Genomic DNA, 19,653 nt, shown 5'->3' on the forward strand with positions numbered 1-19,653 from the left:
AGAGATGCTCGAGTTTTCTTCTATTTTTACCTGCAGGTTGGATGCATGCACAACCTACTCCTTTCAGTGACATCTTGCAGTATAGAGGTTTTCTTTTAGGGATGTCAGTAGGTTTCAATGTACTCTTTCTATGTACTTCTTCACCACCAAATGAGAGTCACAGTCTTAGATTAACTGTGCATTTTCAAATTTAAACTATTCATGTTTCCCATTTTTGCCTCCTAAAAATTTTATGTCAGATGCTGCTGCATTCCATTTAAATCTATGTACGTATATCAAATTCTCAGAATTCTTCTCCTTTTGTTAAAGGATACAGTATGTGTTGGGGGGACTACTGCCAAAAAGTAGTGAACCAAATCTTGCCTTTTTCTCACTTCTTAAAAACCAAAATCAAAATGAACGGCCTTTGCAGGAGATCCTAACAGGAAATTACCCAGCCAGGAGCTCCAAATACACATCTCTAGGTACTTCTATCTGGAATGAACAAAACACTTAGATTCAGCATATCTAAAGCTACATTCTATTTTTCTGATTAGGGTGCTGGCTTTTCTTTGCTTTTTCCTGTAACGTCACTGTCTTTCCATCCAGCTTCCTTCCATTCCTATGTCTGTTCTGTGTTCCATCTCTGGACACTTCTTGTCTACAATGTCTCTCAATATTTTCCTGGTTCACATCATCTTCCACCATTTAGTCTCTCTCTCTGCTTCCAATTTGTCCAGAATTCCAACTTCTAAATGTTATTGCTAAATTCATGAATTTAAACTGTGAAGCAGGTTATCTTTCCCCTTTTTCTAAAACTTTTCATTGACTTTACTTGCACTGGTAAATTGAGAACAAACTCCTTAACATCATTGAAGGCCTCATGCCTACAATGAAACTCCCAGTCTGATTTTATTTCTCGCTACTCTTCCCTAACTCATTTGAAGCTTTTTTCTACCTCCTTATCTCCATGTCCCCATTTTTACTTCTCCCTCCACCTGAACTACTCTGCTTTCTCAATGGTGAGTGGTACATTTAACCCATTCAGCAAATCCCCCAATAATTTCCATCTCCTCCAGAATGAGCCATCCCTAAGTCTAACATTGCTACAACTATTCTTTGAAGTATGTATGATCTTCTATTTTTCACAATTGTTGAATTTTTATACTATTTCAATAGCATGCCTATTATCCTTGTGTTAATTTTGTGTTTCTTTTATTATATACTTGTCTTATAACCTGCACACTTGCCACTAGACTAGGAGCAGAAATAAGCACAGCAAACATTATTATGCACACTGACAAGCATTCAGGAGCTTTCTAATGGCTTATTATTATTGCTAAAGTGATTTAGAAAAAGCATGATTTAAATAGAAAAAGCATACTTTTTAAAAAAATAATCAGTACTTTTTATACTCTGAGTGAAATCTAGAGCTCTCTCTTAGATATCAGTCAGACAGCACAGGTAGTGCAAAAATTTGACAACTGAGGAAACTGGGTAAGATCAAAAACCCTGCAGTACAGGTGAGAACCCTGACCCCACTTCTAACTAGTTGCACAGCCTTGGAAACAAACAACCCAATGGACTAAGATAATATCAATCTTTTTCTCCTATTGTAGATGACATGAAATGTTCAAAATTACTCTCACATTCTTATTAATAGCTTTTGAATACAATAATTTTTTAAATTTCATGAAAGTCTCTTGTACATTTAAATTTTATAAAAAATCTTATACCCTTGGTGATATATATCGGCTGGGTAGGCAAAAATTGTCAATTTGTACCAGTAGCTCACCATCAACTGCAGTGGTATCATTTGGGTCTTCAATTATTTGACTTAAATACACTCAATCCATAGCAGACAATATTGCCACTTATCAAATTACGAATGCAATGAGGCCAGCTGCTTCAGGACACACCTTAAAACCTTTTGAAGCAGCAATATGGGCAGCAGTCCAGCCTTCTCTGTCAGCGTGGTTAATGAGGTCTGCAGGAACAGCAGGCTTCGACGTGCCTTCAAGACAGTCTTCTCCCCCATCCAAGGCAAAGAAGCCTGGCTCAGGCACCTCCTCACTCAAACAGTCTCCAGGAGCTGGTGCTCTATGGTACATGAGAAGCTTGAGGCTATCCACATTACCAGCATCCACAGCTGCATGAACTGGTGTCCAACCATCCTGAAAATAAATGACCAGGGAGGGGGAAGGGGTCATAACAACATTAATGTTGAGAACAGTGTTATTTAAAGTCTATCTCTAAATGTTCTTGGGCATGGACCACTGAGCTGGGGAAAACAGGCATTCCAATCCTACCACCGATGAGCTATGTTCTTTGCTTGTGCCAGCTGCTGTAATTCCCACTGCTATGACTCATGTTTGCTGTTTTCTAACTGTTTCCACCTAATAGTTAACCATCTGGAGTGAGCAGGCAGTGCCCAGGTCTATAACTGAATATAATATATGATAACCCAGAAATCTCAATTTACTATTTTAAAAGAAAACAAACTTTAAAGAGAATTTTAAAAATATATTCAAGGATAATATTATTAGTAATATACTAAAAGAATGCTGTTATAAACCAGTTTTACTTAAAGGGCAGTGGCTCAACTCTAATCTTAAAAGTTTATGCAAACCATTCAAGAAGCAAATATTCTAAATAATAGGGGAAAACCTAGACATACAGGAAAAACAAAGTTGAATAATTTCATCGGATGTGGCTGGGCCTCTTCTGAGTGTTCCATGATTGCAGAAGGATACTTATGCATATGAACTTAAGAAATGTTCCAAAAATTACTGGGTCCATTTCTGAGAACTTGTGTCTATGGAGCCCCTATAAGCTCATTCAGCTGGTTGGTATAGCAGTCATGGTACTCTTTCCTAGAACACTTTCTCAGGTGGAATCCCCAGACCAGTAGCATCAATATCCCCTGAGAACTTTCTAAAAATATGGATCCTTAGTCTTTACCCTAGGATCAGAAATTCTGGGGAAAGTTGGGCCACCAACTTGTTCTAAGGTTATTAGGATGTACTGAAGTTGGACATGCACTATCTAGGGAAAAATCTTGAATCCATCTAGAGTATCTCATTTCTATATAGAAATTGGTCTGCCAACTACAAAGCACCCATTTTCATTGTTTTTTAAACTTCTTAATTTAAAAAAAATGATTTTTGTTTTGGCTTATTTTACTACCTTTATATTCTCCTTGACCTGATTTTGTCATGTAATATTTCATATTACTGTACTAAAGGTATTTCAGGGAGCTACAGCTTTAAAAAATAGGGTAGAAGATAGAAAAACAGACAATAAATGGAGGCTATCTCAATTTAGGCTGTCAAACGGTCACTTATTGAAGCTGACCCTGGATGATGGGCCTTTCCTCTTTTTCTGGATCTCACACCAATAAAGCTAAGACAAGACCACAGCTGAGCAGTATCTAGAATACTGAACCCTTAGTCACCAGCCAGGTAAAGCAATTTCATGGCTCCTTCTTCACAGGATTGTGGGCACCAACACCTTGGTAGCAGTTTGACTTAGGTCCTAGAGTATAAGTGTTCTTGACCTTCCCTGATTTACATTACAAAGACAACATAGCCTTTTCTGAAAAACACTTTTCAGTCTTCCATTCTCCTCTGTTACTTTCTTATTAAAAAGCAAAAGACACGATTATTCCCTGAAGATCTCCTGACAATTATACTGTTCAATGCCTTAGCTCTAAAGATTTTGTCCAGCTCCTCAATAACTACCTTTAGAGCTTTGCTTCTTTGTCCTCTTGTACAGAACATCACTTCAATTTTTATGTTACACTATTTATTTTTCATTCAATCTGCTTATATAAAATTCATTTACTTTTCATCTATAAGTTAGAATTTTAATAATGAATATATTGTGTAATCACCATAGACTTCTTAGGTAAAACACATAATAAGGAATTGGAAAAATAACTATTTCTTAGATTAATAATATAAATACAAAGTAGAGGATTTAAAAACAACTTTTAAAAAGCTTTAGCAATGAGGTTCAGTGGAAAATGTTTATATCTGTATTATTATATCTCTGCTGATATCATTAATTTTTGGTTCTTGTTGGTGAAATTACATAAGAAAACCCAAATCTAAGATTATTATTTGTTGAATGAATAGAAACTTACACCTCCATTGTCTCGTCTGATTCTGAAAGGAAGAATATTTGTTTTCCTGTTTTAAAGATAAATCATCTGAGGCTCAGGGGTTGAAGGACTGGTTAGGCTAATGGACAAGGCTTTGTATTTGGAAAGTGTCTGACTTCTATTTGATTCTCTTCTCTGCTAATTAAAAATGTTCTGTACATTTGTGATTTTTCAAAAACATTTTTGATCCATGTTTAGTTGAATCCATAGATATGAAATCCCAAGATACAGATAGTCACCTGTATTTGCTTTTCTAGATGTAGAGTTTGAAGAAACAGTACATACATGAGGGGAAGAAAACTGATACTTACTTGGGTTTTTACACTTCGGTCAGTGCCAGCTTCCAACAAGAGTTTAACACATTCTTTATTTCCATTTTTACAGGCCAGGTATAGAGGTGTCTGTCCTCCAGCAGCAGCATGATTAATGTGAGCATTATATGCAATTAATAATTCTACACACCTAAACACAAAGTAAGGATTAATTACATAAAAATTGAGTTTGACCCCTAAAGCATCACCTACCAAGATACTAAATAGACACACACAATGATGCTAAAGCAATTCTGCATCTTCATACACATCTATTATTTCTATGTATTGGTTATTGTGGGTCTTATAGATATTTTCCTAACAAATCTAGAAAATCTATTTTATTTGTTTTTATTTTCTTTTTTTTCTAGAGTGTCAGAAAATGGTGAACTAATACCTTTAGTCACAACTGAATTACTTGCACAAAAATTCAAAATAGTACATTTGATCAAGTCCTAAAATATGATTTGTGTCACTTCTCTTCAATCAACTTCTGAAAGTGGAATCCTTGGAACAGGTTTAGCTTGCTGGAATGAATGGTTTAAATATACTCTGTGTGTGTACATATACAAATACATAAATAACATATACATATTTATATAATAAAAATACAATTTGTGCTGCAAAATAGTTTTAACCTTGCAAAAAGTTAGGCTGAGTCATTCTGAAAATTTTCACTTGAGAAAATATTTGCAAGTCGCATAGACAGTAGGGCACCTTGTGCCTCCTCTATAAAAAGTAACAGGGAGGCTGAGAAAAGGGCTGCCTTAGACAGAAATGACAGCAGAGAAGTTATCCTGCCTCCAAGCAGATACTCACTGTCCTGAGAATCAAGAAGGAAACCAAGAAGTAAAGTCAAGACTTAGTGACACTTCTAAACCATAATCCAATGAAAAAGTAATTCACTTCATATTTTGTTAACACAGATGCATGGTTTGTTGTTTTGGTTTTCCTTTGCATCATCTGGTTTGTTTATATATATTTTCAAAACAAGTCACTGTTATTGATATATGTGTGTATCATACACATTTATTAACTGATTCCTGGATTTCTATAGTGTTCTTCCCCTTTACAAAGGGAACCTCCCGCACTGTGACTATTATGCCCTGCAAGCAAGTGGCCCCACAGATTGCCTGGTGACAAGGGAGAAGCATAGCTCAGGAGACATTCCTTTTGCAGGATGGGGGTACATTCAAACAGTTACAACAAAATCAATGTTTATGATTGTTAATAATAAACTCAGGGTGATGAGACATGTTAGATATGCAGAAAAAATACAACACCATACCTCAAACTGATACATTTTGAATATTATGATATTTAAATTTATGCTTAATAATATTTATGTGAACCTTAAAACTCATATTTTAAGAATTCTATAACTTGTTAAAGAACATTTCTATCAGGAAACTTGGATTAAAATAGTAAAAGTAGCTTGCATTTTCTACAATCTGCCATTTCAGCTCAGGAAGAGAAAGCAACTTAGCTTATTCAATTATTAAAATATGACCTTTTAAGAAGTACCTATTCATATTTTGTACCTATCTGACTTAGTAAGCTCCTGAGGAAATCACTGCTCAAGATATGTGCATTTTTAATTAATAGGCTTTCAGTTTATACTTGAACTATTTTTGCTACATGAGATTTCTGCTTCAATTTTTTTTTCCTTAACACGGCAAAACAAGATGAACACTTGGTATTTAATACCAAATAAATTGTCAGTAGTAACAATTATTACAAATAATATAATTCTATGTTTTTTCTTCTTTTTTTTTAATGCCATCATAAGTACAAAAATTGTGTTTTGTCTGGTTGTTTTTTCTAGACTGTCAGGAAATGGTGAACTAATACCTTCTCCATAGCCCCTTATCTCACTGCAGGTTAATGTGCCATGGATGCTCTTCAACACGCAACCTGGACACAGCATAATTTTCTTTGTCACTTCCCTCATTTGCAACTACTTAACTATTATCAAGAAGAAAAAATTTAGGATCCAACTTTGTATTCAAATATGTTTAGTGAATCTATTTGCCAATGGATTTTAAGCACTAGTTTACACATTTAGCTGGACCTAAAATAGGTGAGCAAAATACAAAGAGAAGTGATTTTCATAGAAAGGAAAAAAAAAAAAAAAGAATGAAGAGCATCACTTACTCAAAATGTCCCTGAGCAGCTGCAGCACACAAGGGTGTGAAGCCATTTTTATCAGCAGCATCGACTTGGGCTTCTGCATTCAGCAGCAATCTCACACAGTCTATGGATTTTAATAGGAAGTCATTTAAATTCCCCATTTAGAGTCATGATGAGACAGATTCAATGCAAGCTGCAAACAGATTCTAAACTCAAAAGACCTCTCTCACATAGTTCATCTGACAATTCTATCCTGACAGATATGAGACTCCACAGACCTCCTTTCCCAAAAATGATGATGCCCCAAAACTCACCAATGAAGACATGATCTTTCATTGCTTTATGAAGAGCTGCTGATGAGTAAAAGGAATATCATGTGCCAGAAAAAGCTTTACCAGATTTTTCCACCATCCTATCCCAGAAATAATGTTTTTGAAGAGAGAACCAAATGTATTTACCAAATTGAAATATCATACTTTGCATTTAAATAGCCAAAAATGTTTACTTTATGATGTTCATTTAATCAAAATGTTTCTGTATGGTAGCCATCCTACAACTTACCTACATGAGTGAGGATAAAAGTCCAAGAGAACTTCATCTAACTTAGAAATGAGTATCTCCTAGAAGACCTGTATGTTCCTTATGTTATGATATAGATTTAATTTCTTTAGATTAAAGACAATTCCTACAGTGCTTTTGAAGCAAAGAATAATTTCAAAATACTTTGAAACTACTGAACTATTAGCTCACCAGAATCTTCCATTTATCTGAATTAATCGACAATCATATGGCTCACATATGCAACGCTTTTAACTTTTGCACTTGCAGTCAAATTATTTCTTTTTCAGCACTACCATATGTTTTAGTATATTTAACTACAGGATTTGCATTTTAAAGAACATGAATAATTCCCAGTCTTTATGGATATGTCATTTGTAATTATATAACTTCTCAGTTCTCTGAAAAAAAGTCCAAATAACTATAAACTACTGTTACTACTAAACAATTTCAGACCCATCACTCTTCTTAACTACTAGAATTTTCCATCACTGTGGCATTCCCTAAAGCCCTGATGCTCTGACTTTCTTTCACATCAGGTATTTCTAACAGACAAATTAGGGCCATTTATTTCTGACCAAAGTGACTGCAGATGGATAACTTTATTCTAAAATGTGCTTTTAAATGAATAGACCTCAAGTTTCTACATGTGCATTTCAGTGTATATAAAACAAAGATTACTTTTAATTAGCTGCTGCAGTTAAAACTTTACATTAAGGAACTTACAATTTCTATTCTTTAATGTTTATAAAACATTAAAACTCATGTAAAAAAAAATCTATTACTACCTTTAAGAGAACATTGAAGCCAAAATGAGCATTTGTCTCATAACAGTGGTTCCCAGTGATATTGGCATTCCATCCTTTTGCAAGCGTGAGTTGTGGTATGAAAATCTCTCATCATTTTTACCTGTATGTCCATTCTTAGCAGCAGAATACAAGGCAGAATGGCCATCTTCACAGGAGTAATTAATGTCCAGTCCTTCTTCATTAAGCAGCATTGATAATAAAGTGACATTTCCCTGGGCAGCAGCTTGCTGAAGAAGGGTGGGCCTGCCAGCCAGGGGGGCAGGACCACCACTCATTAGCAAAGGGGTTAGGGAGGGTGACCAGCCTGCAGGTTAAAGTGACCGTCGTTAGAGAGTAGGAGCAAGGACAGGATACAGATACTATCATTCCTTTCTGAATCACACACACAAACATAGCAACGTGTATTCCTAGAGGATTATGTGGTTCCTAACATTATCAATCTGTTAATATTTTCTTAGCATGAATCTAATCTGTACTGTCATTTCAGCTCTTATATCTGCTGCTAATTAAATTAACATATGTGGTGATGAATTATTTTTAGTCATCAGTCTTACACAGTTAAGTGTTAAAGTCATGACTGGTTTTAGAAAACTAAGATGGCTGTTACATTTTAAAAGTTTAAATTCCTCTTTTGCATTGCAGAAGAATTTTAATTTTAAAATGATGTAAAGAATCCCTCAATTTCAACATCAGTCTGAAAAACTAAAACGGATACTTTTAGGCTTAAGGTAGAAATGATGGCAAGAAACAGATTTTCCTTTTTTAACCATGTTTCCAATTTATACTTACTCTTATAAATTTTATTCAAACCAATAATATGGGCCTAACACTGTCAAAGAGTCTGTTTTTAGTCCTTGAATACACTTAGTTGGGAATTAAAGTAACAGATGCTGTTATTCACTATTAAGAGCTAACAGAAATATATAGGTATGAGTAGATCTAGAATACACCAGCACAAATATTCAATAACAGTTCTGAAGACTGTATCATCTGGCCATCTTTACAACAGGTTTAACAAACTTTTAACCAGCCAACAAAACAGGACACTCTATCATATAGTTTAAACAAAAGTCATGAGTTATCATGGTTAGATATTTCTAATCAGTTAAAACTTTAGAAGAGCAGCTTTAGAAGAGAATCTGTTAAGTGTATGAAGTCGGCTACATATAGTATGGAAAAGTTTCTGAATTCTTCCTTGATCAAAAGGCTGTAAAAACAGTAAAAATGTTTATTTAATGCGGTATCTATATATTTGTGTCTTTTAGGCTTAAATACAATGAATTTTCAAAATAAGTCATTCTGGTTTTCTCTTTGTAGAACCCCAGTACCTTTCTAAGTAATGTTGTGGACATGGGCACATATACATTGCTCGAGGTGGATTTTCCACATATGCAGGATTATATTCCACTTAGAAACACACATAGATGAATATTTTCTACCCTTGTGCATTAATATTAGGATAACATTCTAGGTATATGCTTTACATTAATTTGTGTGTAATACTCAATTATTATGATTAAAACCTAAATTATGGGCCTTTGATTATTTTAATAAATATTAAGAAAATACATATCAAAGAAATTTCTCAGTTTTTTTAAAAAAGCCTTATAAAATAAAACAAAGACATTCGTACCAATATTACACTGCTTATTAAAAGCTGGATATTATATCTTTACAATCAATTATTTGGGCCCATAAAAACTTTATTATTTTACCCTATTATGACTGTAGTGTCAGACAAAATTAAAATGCTCATACAATTAAGTATTTATATAAACTTAATGCTATTTTCCTATTGACATTCATTAGGTCTTCTTACAAAAGTAGTATGTTTACTTCATACTTACAAGAAGGCTCTTCTCTGGTACATTTTACCTTTTGTATTTTCTTTAAAACAAACAAACAAAAAAAAAAAACAGGCCCACAAAAATTAAATCAGTACTTATTAGAAATGGATGAAAAACAGAGAAATTATAAACACCAAGGAATGAAACCTTGTAAAGCAAATACAGGCAACAGCAAGGCATCGCACCACTGTCTTCTGCAGAAAAGAGGGAACATGGCTCACACTTTCAGCATCAATCTGCTTCCCCAACACACACACTCTCACACACTCTCACAATGACTCACAGATTCACATACATTCATACGCACACATATTCTCACTCTAGATCTCACGCATGGGGTCATAGTTATTGCTATCCTTTTACGAACACCAACATGCGTATATTGAACAGTTTGCTATTATTTTTGCTTTCATTTTCTTTTTTTTTTTTTTCCACCACAATTCTAGGCTTTGGGAGGAGACAATATATTTTTCAACTATCTTATATATACATAGAAATAATCAATTATGGACATACTTTGCTGGGAAATCCTATTTTAATGTTAACTGAAAGAAAAAATATGTTATTGAGAAATTTTCTCATTCTTTAGACCACTCAAGAGTCTTCAAGTTATTATTCTATCCTATGAAACTATGGAAGACAAATCAGTATCCTGGTTTTCTTAGAGAGCTGCAAGATATTTTAAAAATCTGTACAAAAAATGCCTTATAAATACCATGTATTCTTAAACTTTAAATGTTAGATGCTCACTATCCTCTCCAATTTTCTCTAGCACAGACTTATTTTTATAAATCCTGCTATAAATATGGGAAAAATAAATTAAAACCACCACAAGACTATATTGCCTAAAATTCCAAACAAGAATAAAAATGGTAATACTTGGTTAACTGGTTTAGTAGTGACAGACCTATATTCACACAGCTACTCTAATGATGTTAGAAAGAGGCATTCAGCTTTACAGTGTCCCAAATGTTAGTGAGGGTAAGCACTGGGCACAACACATCATGGAGGGAACAGAGAACATGCAATGGCAGAGGAAAGAGATGTTGAGAACAGCTTCCGGCATCAGCTTCAGAGGGTGGAGAAGGTTAATGTCACAGCCTAGACATTTCTTGTATTCTGGTTTAGCCTTCAAGCCAATCGTATATGAGAATAATTTTTAAAATACATGTTTAACTAAAGAAAAAAAAATCTAAACCAAATTCAACAAAATGTGCCAAATAAACAGTAATAACAAAAAGAAAACAGAAAAGAAAATTCCAAGGGTATGGGAACTCAGCTGCCCAGAGTGCCTTCCAGTTTAGGCTTCTGTTCATCTAACTCAAATGTGTTCATTTGACAAGTTCAGAAGGAACAAGACATTCTAATTCATTTAGAATTTAAAATGCTATTTTAAAATTTAACATTTGGCCATAAAAGTTGCCAACAGAATTTGGGTATTTTACAATGCAATCCATTAAAATGGTAATTTGTGTCATTCCAGTCAGTCCTCCTCTGGGCTTTAACTTAGTTTTAACTGTCACAGGCAGAAGCTGACAGGACACCCAGGATTTGAGAGTTTGAAAGATCATAGGATCTAGCATTTCTCCAAGGAGGGAGAGGCAGTGAACTGTTGTTTTAAAATTCATCAGGCAAGCTTAAGACATCCTTTGGTACTATAATTTTTTGACTTAGTGGCTTTCAATTTTAGATGACAAAGCTAATATTTCAGAGAGAATTTGCTCTGCCCAGTGATACCCAGAAAGGGGTAGAAATGGACTAATTCTGCCTTCTTATACTCAATTAAGTACATGTTTGATCATGGAAATGGGAACAGACACCTGCCAGGTATTTGGCAGTTGTGCTCTGTCTCTATTCCCTGCTCCTCACAACTACAATGGCATTAGTGGATGTTTAGAAGGTTAATACCCTCCAACGGGCTTATGGCCTGGAGAGGCACAAGCTCGCCCAGGCACAGCCAGGTTAAGAAGCAGGATGCAGAGAGTTTGGGTGCTTCTAAGTTGCAATGGTTGTGGTGGCAAGAAATAGGGCAACTGGTCTAGGGGTGTAGCTCAGTGACAGAGAACTCGCCTTGCATGCATAAGGTCCTGGGTTTGATCCCCAGCACCACAGGGATGGTTGTGGGGGAATCTAAATGGAATGCAGAGTTGAAATCCTATATATCATTTGGAAAGTTCAGGCTGACCTACATCCATAGTGTACACAGTTAAACATCCCCATTATCTAAGTGCAATAACGTTGTTTTCAACCCCCAAACAGGAGGTGCTCAGTGTAGACTTGGCTGAAAGACTGAAGACCTCCAATGCCTTTCCTCTCCCCTAAGAAGCCACATCTGGTGACTGAATAGTGCAGAAACCTGTTATTCCACCAAAGGTAATCCTGCAAAGTTCTGAGAATACTTGGCCATATTGCAAAGAAAACAGAAAACAAGGAACCTGTTTCACATATCCTCAATGGTATTTCATTGGAACCACTATTTATATTCTCTTTGGCTTTCTGAACACAAGCAAAGAACATTTTTCAGAGTGGTTCTGGTTACTCTATCCCAAATTCCACAAATATACAACAAATTAATAAGAGTTCTCCATCTTTGAAAACTTAAAATCCTTCTGACAAAATGCTCCTCAGTCATAAATGTTGGTTTTAAAGCGTCTCTGCTGGAAACAAAGGGCCTCAGTGTTAGGCCCAAGAGCATAGGCAACAATTGGTAGAGCCTCACAGTATCAAAGAATAGACAGGAGGATCACAAGTTCAAGGCCAACCTTAGCCACTTAGTGAGGCCCTAAACAACTTCTCAAGACTGTCTCAAAATGAAAAAACAAAGTAATGGGGATGCAACTCAGTGACAATGTCCTTGGGTTAAATTCCCAGTACCAGAGCAAAACAAAACAAAACACTGGCGAAATTTATGCATCTGGAATGTGTTCACAATCTGTGCAGTTATGATAAAGATCTGCCACTGCTCCAAATGTTTCTGGAACTTGAATTTTACAACAACCTAAAGATCTTAGGTAGAAATTCTTCTGAATGGTAGAAAAATCCTTGTTCTGAGATTAGATTTAATTTGTGACAAGTAACCAACATTATTCCAGTCCATGAGGAACAATATTATTTTGGATGAAAAATATGGAGGGTTGAATGCTTATAAAAGACATCACAAAACAATACTAACGTCTATTCTAAAACAAATTCCCTCAAATGCTGGAAATACCACCACCACCATGGCAGTAAGATCACCTCTGTTCACTGACCACTTGTGCTTTTCCAGGCTCAATGTCATGCTCTGTGACATTTCTGATTTTCCTAACAACCACTCTCCTCATGAGTAGTATAAGTTTCACATTAAGGAAGAGAAAATGTGCTCAGTGTGGAAAAAAAATCACCCCAAATGCAGTTTAAATGGCAGAGCCAACACAGATCTGAGTAACTTAAAATGCTGTTTCCAATTTTCAATTGTACTCCTTGAAATATGGATGTAGCCTGTCAAAGAATTTAATTTCAAGGAGACTATTTATAACTCGATAAATAAGTTCTGGTGTATTGATTGACCTCATTACCTGATAATCAACAAGTATAGTGTGCCTGTTTTTCAAATTTCCACTCTTAAGTTTTAAATGAGATACTTTTCAAACTCTCCTTTAATTTTTAAAGGAAAAGTGGCAACTACTAAGATGACTGGTAGGAGACTTCTCTGAAATGTCAACAAAACTTGGACATGGTAAAATTGTTGTAGAACCACACACATTTGCCCAACAAAGAACTAATGCAGGCTGGAGCTTAAGGAAGTGGTAGAGCTCTTGCTTAGCATGTGAAAGACCCTGGTTCCATCCCCAGCACTGCAAAAACAAAATAAAACATAAACAAAACTAATCTGGTCATGCGGATACAAAGCAATGCTTCAGCTAGCAACCTACAACATAAGGGAAATAATCTAGTTCTTCTTTGTTCATCATTCCCAGAGTCAGTGACTTCACAAACCCCAGCTATAATGGAAACCTTCTCTAACATGCCCACGTGCTGTTATCCATCTGTGCTCTAGTGTTGGAAGATGATAGCTTCAAACAGGGTAAATGGCTTCTGAAATAACCTAAACTTAGAACAGAAATTTTAAAAACATTCACACTCCATTTTTGAGGACAAGAAAAAAAAAAAAAAACTTAATACCAAATTGATATTAAAACTCAGAATGTACCAATTACAGAACAAACCTAATCAATTTGATAATCCGAGTAGTGTTAGTAACGACTTAAAAGGATTTTTTAATGTCATCCCAGAAGGGATAGAATTGAACACGAACTGTCTGATGATCCATTAATACTGAGATCCTGTGAGATAAATATTTAATAAGAAGGGATATGCTTTCCTCCCATGGAAATGTTTTAGTCTCTCTAAATTAATGGCCTTCTTGTGCTTCAAACCACTATTTTCAGGTTATTTTAAAAGAAGAAAGCACTGTGCATAACGAAACCGCAATTCATAGAGCAAGATGAATCACCATACCCTGGAGCCTTCAAAGAAAATTACAAAAAAGAAAGAAGAAAAAAAAATGAATTAAAAAAAAAGTTTTAAGGCAATATGAAGGAAATGAAGGCAAGCGAGAAGACAGGCCATGTTCTTAAAAGAGGTTGGAATATTCAATCCCTTTACCTGATGCTGTTACCAGGAGGCTGTCTGAGGATGAAGCACTAACAGGGTTTATGGAAGAGCAAGAGGCAGTGGTGGTGGGAATGACAAGGGAGCTGTCGGAACATGCAGGTTGGTTCTGTCCGGGGGTTTCAGCAGGCCAGGCACCCACCTGAGACGTGGCCAGAGCTGAGACAGCACAGCCTGCGGGTGGCACAGTTAAATCTATGGATGGTTTTGGTGGCAGCTGAGGGGAGGATGACTTAGGGAGGTTCTCCTCATTTATTACCCTGTTCCCTTGGGGCAAACTGGAGGGAGATGAAGCCACAATTTTGTTATCAACTTTGGCTCCTGCATTCGAGGCCCTGCTGCTATCCATAATAACCTTGAGTTGGGGGTGTGGTGGAGAAGGAGTTTGGGAGAGCCCTGGCTTTTTTGGAGGGATAGGAGGAGGATTTCCTCTGTCAACTCGTGCTACACCAGGAGTCTTTAAACCTGTCCGACCGACAGCAGAGTAGGTGCCACCATCCCCCGTGGGGGACATTCCAGGTCTGGGGGGAGGACCCGCTTGAGGGCTTGTAAATCTTGACAGTGCTTGGGTCACGGTATTCCGAGCTAGTTGTTTGGCCACTAGATTGTCACGACTTGTAGGAGAGACATCTCTTGATGGAGGACTTTGGGTAGTATTTCCATTTTGATCTGGGTCATTAGCATTACCCTGAAATCTAAATCTAGCTGCTTGGATTCTTGGGTTTAGACCTGGATGCAAAGATGCATTGGCACATGGTGAATGTAAACTGTGCATAGGTGGAGTCTGCGAGGAATTCTGAGGAGCTGTGCCTGGTGTCTGAGCAGTGAGAGGGGCAGCACTACTGGGAACTGAGGGTGCACTACTTGTTAGATCAGGTGTTGAGCCAGTGCTCGGTCCATTCTCCTCAATTCTGCTTGCACTTGGAGGTGGAAGAGTGGGCAGAGAGGAGCCCATCAAGTCACCATGGGAAGCCTGCCTGTCAATACCTGGTCTGACCAATGTGGCACTGGTACACACATTCCCTTTTGCATTTGCAGAAGGTGTGGAGGGCTTCGCAGGTACAGTCAAAGGCAACTTCTTCACGTGGTCAGTGCTTTCTGTCACTAGGTCTGTCTGGCAAGCAACAGACCTTGTCACAGGTCCCTCTGTTCCCACAGATATGGAAACCAAACGCCTATCTTTTGTCTTTCGTGGGAGAGAGAGGCTTGGTTTGCTGTCACTTCCCCTTTTCAGTTGCTCAATCATCTTCTTCATCTTGTCTATCTCCTCTTTGAGGTCAGTGGTGTGTGCTTCTTCTCGGCTCAGCTTGGCACGCAGCTGTTCCCGTTCTGTATCAAACTCAGAGAGTTGTTTTTCCATCTGAGCTTCCATTTCTGTGCTTCTCCGTTTCTCAGTGGAGAGTTCCTCTTCTAATTCGTTCATTTTCTTCTTCTCCTCCTCCAGTTTAGCCATGACTTCTTCCAGCTTCTGTGCCTCCTCTATGACTTTGCCTGAGAGCTGCTTGCACTCCTTCAGGAGCATCAGGACCACGTGCTTGTTCTTACCCCGCTCCTCCTCAAGGCGGGCAGTCAGCTTCTTGTGCTCCTGCTCCAGGGCTTGCAGCTGAAGCTTTTCCATTTCGAGCTGGAAGATATTCATAGGGAAACTCAGATTAATAAATGGGATAGACTTTTTAATCACAGAAAAGCATCTTAGGAGATACTAATTGATTTTCTAACTATTCGATGGTTTGTGTTAGTAAAAATGCCACAGTTTCAAAATGTGCTGTCGTAAAAAGACAACACTTTTTTAAAGATCCATTAAAATGAGAAAACAGCTGTAAATGACTATGAAAACCATCTAGGGTTACAATAGAATTGTTTAAACCTGTTAAAGTGAACTATAGAAAAATAAGAATAATCAGATGCCTTGAATTGCAGAATTCAGAAAGTTTTGTTTTTTAAAAACAGAGCTCTGTGAAGGAACTGATGATATTAAAAAAAAAAATTAAACAAGGTTCAATGCTTTAAAATGACTACCCAATCTTTGAGGCTGAACTGATTGTGAAAAAGGCTGAAAACAGAGAACTTCAGTTAAATTTTAAGCTTCTATATTTATTAATTATATTACTTAGCTAAGTAATTTAACATGAGATTCTTATGATAGGTTATTGCAGAAATCTTATAAAATCATATATTGAGTTTTTGAAAACAATAGAGAGCTAAAGAATCATTTGATCAGCACTACAATCAATGTGAGTAAACCTAAAGTCTGACCCTGTGTCTTACTTACTCCTGCTCTCTATTTAGCTACCTCTGAGGCCTCCCTAGTGATTCCTGAACAAGGTTCTGCCTCAGGGTCTTTGATCTTGTTGTCCTCTCTGCTAAGAATCCCACCATGCATCTGCCTGAGGCAGTCCCACACTAAGGGTGTGTACTATACACAGGAGCAGTAGGTGTGGGGCAGAACTCCAGCCCTTCCCTACTCATCAGGCTGCCCACACATGGGGCTCTATCTGCCTTTTCATGCACAAAATGGTGCTAACCATTCATCAAGCCACAGACCCTTAGGCTTTCTGCTTCCAGCAAAGAAACATCTTAGTTCTAATTGATAAAGTTAGGGAGCTTTTAAACACCTTTCCCTCTCCAGATGAGGTTTTCTAGTACTAACAAAAGCAACTAGTAGCACAAAAGCCTGGCTCCTTTCTTTCCTTCAGGCCTTTGCTCAACTTTCAATTTTACAGTGAGGCCTCTTCTCCTCCCTCTTGTGAAAAGAGCAGTCCCTGTCCCCCAATGTACCTCTCACCCCTATTCATTACCTACCTCATAGAATGTGACTTTGGGGGAACAGGGATTGTGACTTCTTTGGTGTGTACCCAAGACCTAGAACAGTGGCTGGCATTCAGCAGTGCTTAAATTGTTGAATAGATGAAAGAACATAGTTCCACAGAAATAACGAATGTCCAAATACTATCAGATGTTCTGGGCATGTGGACAGTCTTACAGCTATGTTCTAACACAGTCTTATGGGGTTCTCACATCTATCAAGAGGTTACAAACCACAAAGGACACATCTCCAGCGAGATGTAGTAATAATATTGGCCCACATGCTTCAGCTGCCCGGCTAAAACACTTTCCACTGGTGGTCCACAAAAGGCTTTATGGTTCATAAACATTAAAGTAGATCTACCTGGTTAAAGAGAGGGAAGAATTTTTTTTCCTCTAGACATGCAGGGAGACCCCATTTTATTTTTTATTGTACTCTGCTGCACAGATAGATTTTTTGTTTGTTTAGCTGTTGTTGTTGTTGTTGTTTTTTTTTTTTTTTAACAAATTGAAGGTGTGTGGCAATTCAGCACTGAACTAGGCTATTGGCACCATTCTTCCAAAAGTTCAGATTACTGTTAGCATTTATTTGCAGTGAAGTGTTTTTATATTTCATACATTTTTTTTTCAGATACAATGCTATCACACACTTCTGATAGTGTAAATGTGATTTCTATAGATATAGAAGTTGTACAACTGACTTTATTTCAATCCTCACTTTATTGCAGGGGTCTGGCAGAATCTGTAACGTGTTCTCTAAAGAGTCAGTATTTACTGAAGTCAGATTATAAACATCGATAACAGAGGAAGGGTGCTCAGGGCCATTGCTAAGTAAGAATGACGCATGGCATGACCCAGGTCATTTGCAGTGTCATTGCATGTAAGGTGACCTTGCTCAAGGACCAGGGCGGATCCGGGTTTAGGGCGTTTCCGGTTTAGGACAATCTGGGTTTAGGGCAGTTCCAGGTTTAAGGTGTACCCTGCTGGGAATAGGGCGTATCCTGCTGCTCATTGAGTTCCCAGTTTAGTTCTCGCTGAGTTCTGTGGGATTCAGAGAGTATTTTGGGATTTCGCCCAGAACGTGAATTTGGGAGAAAACGTGAATTGCCCCAGAACGTGTGGAGAGTGCTGATGTGAGTTCGGGAATAAAGAACTGCTGTTTGAATCTACAAGGCTGTGAGTGGCTCATGATCTTGTGCCCAGCCAGAAGGGGACACTGCCATGATCCATAGTTTCTGAGCATGTACCTTTGCTATGAAAATCCTCTACTCTATTCCCCTTGGTCAGTCATGGGATCAAAAGGAGAAAATGTCTCACTGAGAAACTAGGGGTGAGAGATATTACTTATATGTGCTGGGGTGCTTCCTGCTTTGAAGCAGTTGCTGAATGGCATTGACAAATAGATATCATGCAGATTATTAGAAATATAGATAATTTCTCAGGAATGATGACACATTCAGTTTATTCTACTGCATAAAATTCTGGGGTGACTTTATAAGTAGATAAGGTAGAACCTGGGAATCAGTTAGTGCAGTCACATAACATATTTATATGCATATTTTATTCATATAGGTACATCAAAATTTGATGATTAAAAAATAATCACAACAATAATTTATGTTGATCTCAACCAAAAAAGTCTTATGGCAATGTAAGAAAAAGCACAAACCAGGTCAATCTTATGCTTAATTTTGAAATATAAAAATTTGTCTCTAAAGGTGAAAAAATATATATATGTTGTTGAATCTTAAGAGCTATGCTTATTTAACAAAACAACTAACTAGAGGCCAAGTTAGTGATTTCCCTAATGCCATCTAGCTAGTTAATGTTAGAACCAGAGTGATCCCTCACCACTCTACTTGCTTCAAGTGTTTCTCACTATATCACATACTTTGCCAATGGTATTTCTTCACTATGGATCATCATACTTCATTTTTTTTTTCTGAAGTCCTGGAAATTGAACCCAGGGACTCATACAAGCTAGGCAAGCTCTCTATTACTGAGCTATATCCCCAGGCCATGATCTCATTTGTAAATTTTTATTTTGAGACAGGGTCTTGTTAAGTTTCTGAGGCTGACCTCGAAACTTGTGATCCTCTGCCTTGACCACCTGAGTTGCTAGAATTATAGGCATGTGCCTGGTATCTTATATTTTAGAATCAAATTGAAGACAGAGTTCAATTTGGAAAGTAATTCTACTTATCTGTGTTATATAGAAAACTATAAAAGCAATCATAATTCTTTTGGCCATCAGTCATTCTACCTGTTTAGTTTCCTCTACCGTTTACTCTGGGAGACATTTCAAACCTTTGCCACTTTCCCCAAAACTTTATCCAATGACCACTTAAAGGACTCTCAGTCTACCTTCACAGAGTCCTTTATCAAGGCAATTCAAATTC

General features: G+C 37.1%; 2 protein-coding genes across 2 annotated transcripts in view; both read right to left on the bottom strand.

Annotated features, from left to right (window-relative positions):
* The window catches only part of Cttnbp2 (cortactin binding protein 2), a 71,078-nt gene extending 56,353 nt beyond the window's left edge, over positions 1 to 14,725 (bottom strand). The window contains exons 1-5 of the mRNA XM_048786032.1: positions 14,592 to 14,725; positions 8,050 to 8,253; positions 6,607 to 6,706; positions 4,453 to 4,603; positions 1,899 to 2,153 (exon numbers count right to left, since the gene is read on the bottom strand). Of these exons, the coding sequence (XP_048641989.1) occupies positions 1,899 to 2,153; positions 4,453 to 4,603; positions 6,607 to 6,706; positions 8,050 to 8,224 (681 nt within the window). The 5' untranslated portion in view covers positions 8,225 to 8,253; positions 14,592 to 14,725. The remainder of the gene's footprint in view (positions 1 to 1,898; positions 2,154 to 4,452; positions 4,604 to 6,606; positions 6,707 to 8,049; positions 8,254 to 14,591) is intronic.
* LOC125611343 (cortactin-binding protein 2-like) overlaps positions 10,229 to 19,653 on the bottom strand; it is an 87,075-nt gene continuing 77,650 nt past the window's right edge. Inside the window, exon 6 of the mRNA XM_048785919.1 lies at positions 10,229 to 16,073. Within this exon, the coding sequence (XP_048641876.1) occupies positions 14,412 to 16,073 (1,662 nt within the window). The 3' untranslated portion in view covers positions 10,229 to 14,411. The remainder of the gene's footprint in view (positions 16,074 to 19,653) is intronic.

Source organism: Marmota marmota, unplaced genomic scaffold (assembly GCF_001458135.2).
Source record: "Marmota marmota marmota unplaced genomic scaffold, marMar, whole genome shotgun sequence".
NCBI classification, from domain to species: domain Eukaryota; kingdom Metazoa; phylum Chordata; class Mammalia; order Rodentia; family Sciuridae; genus Marmota; species Marmota marmota.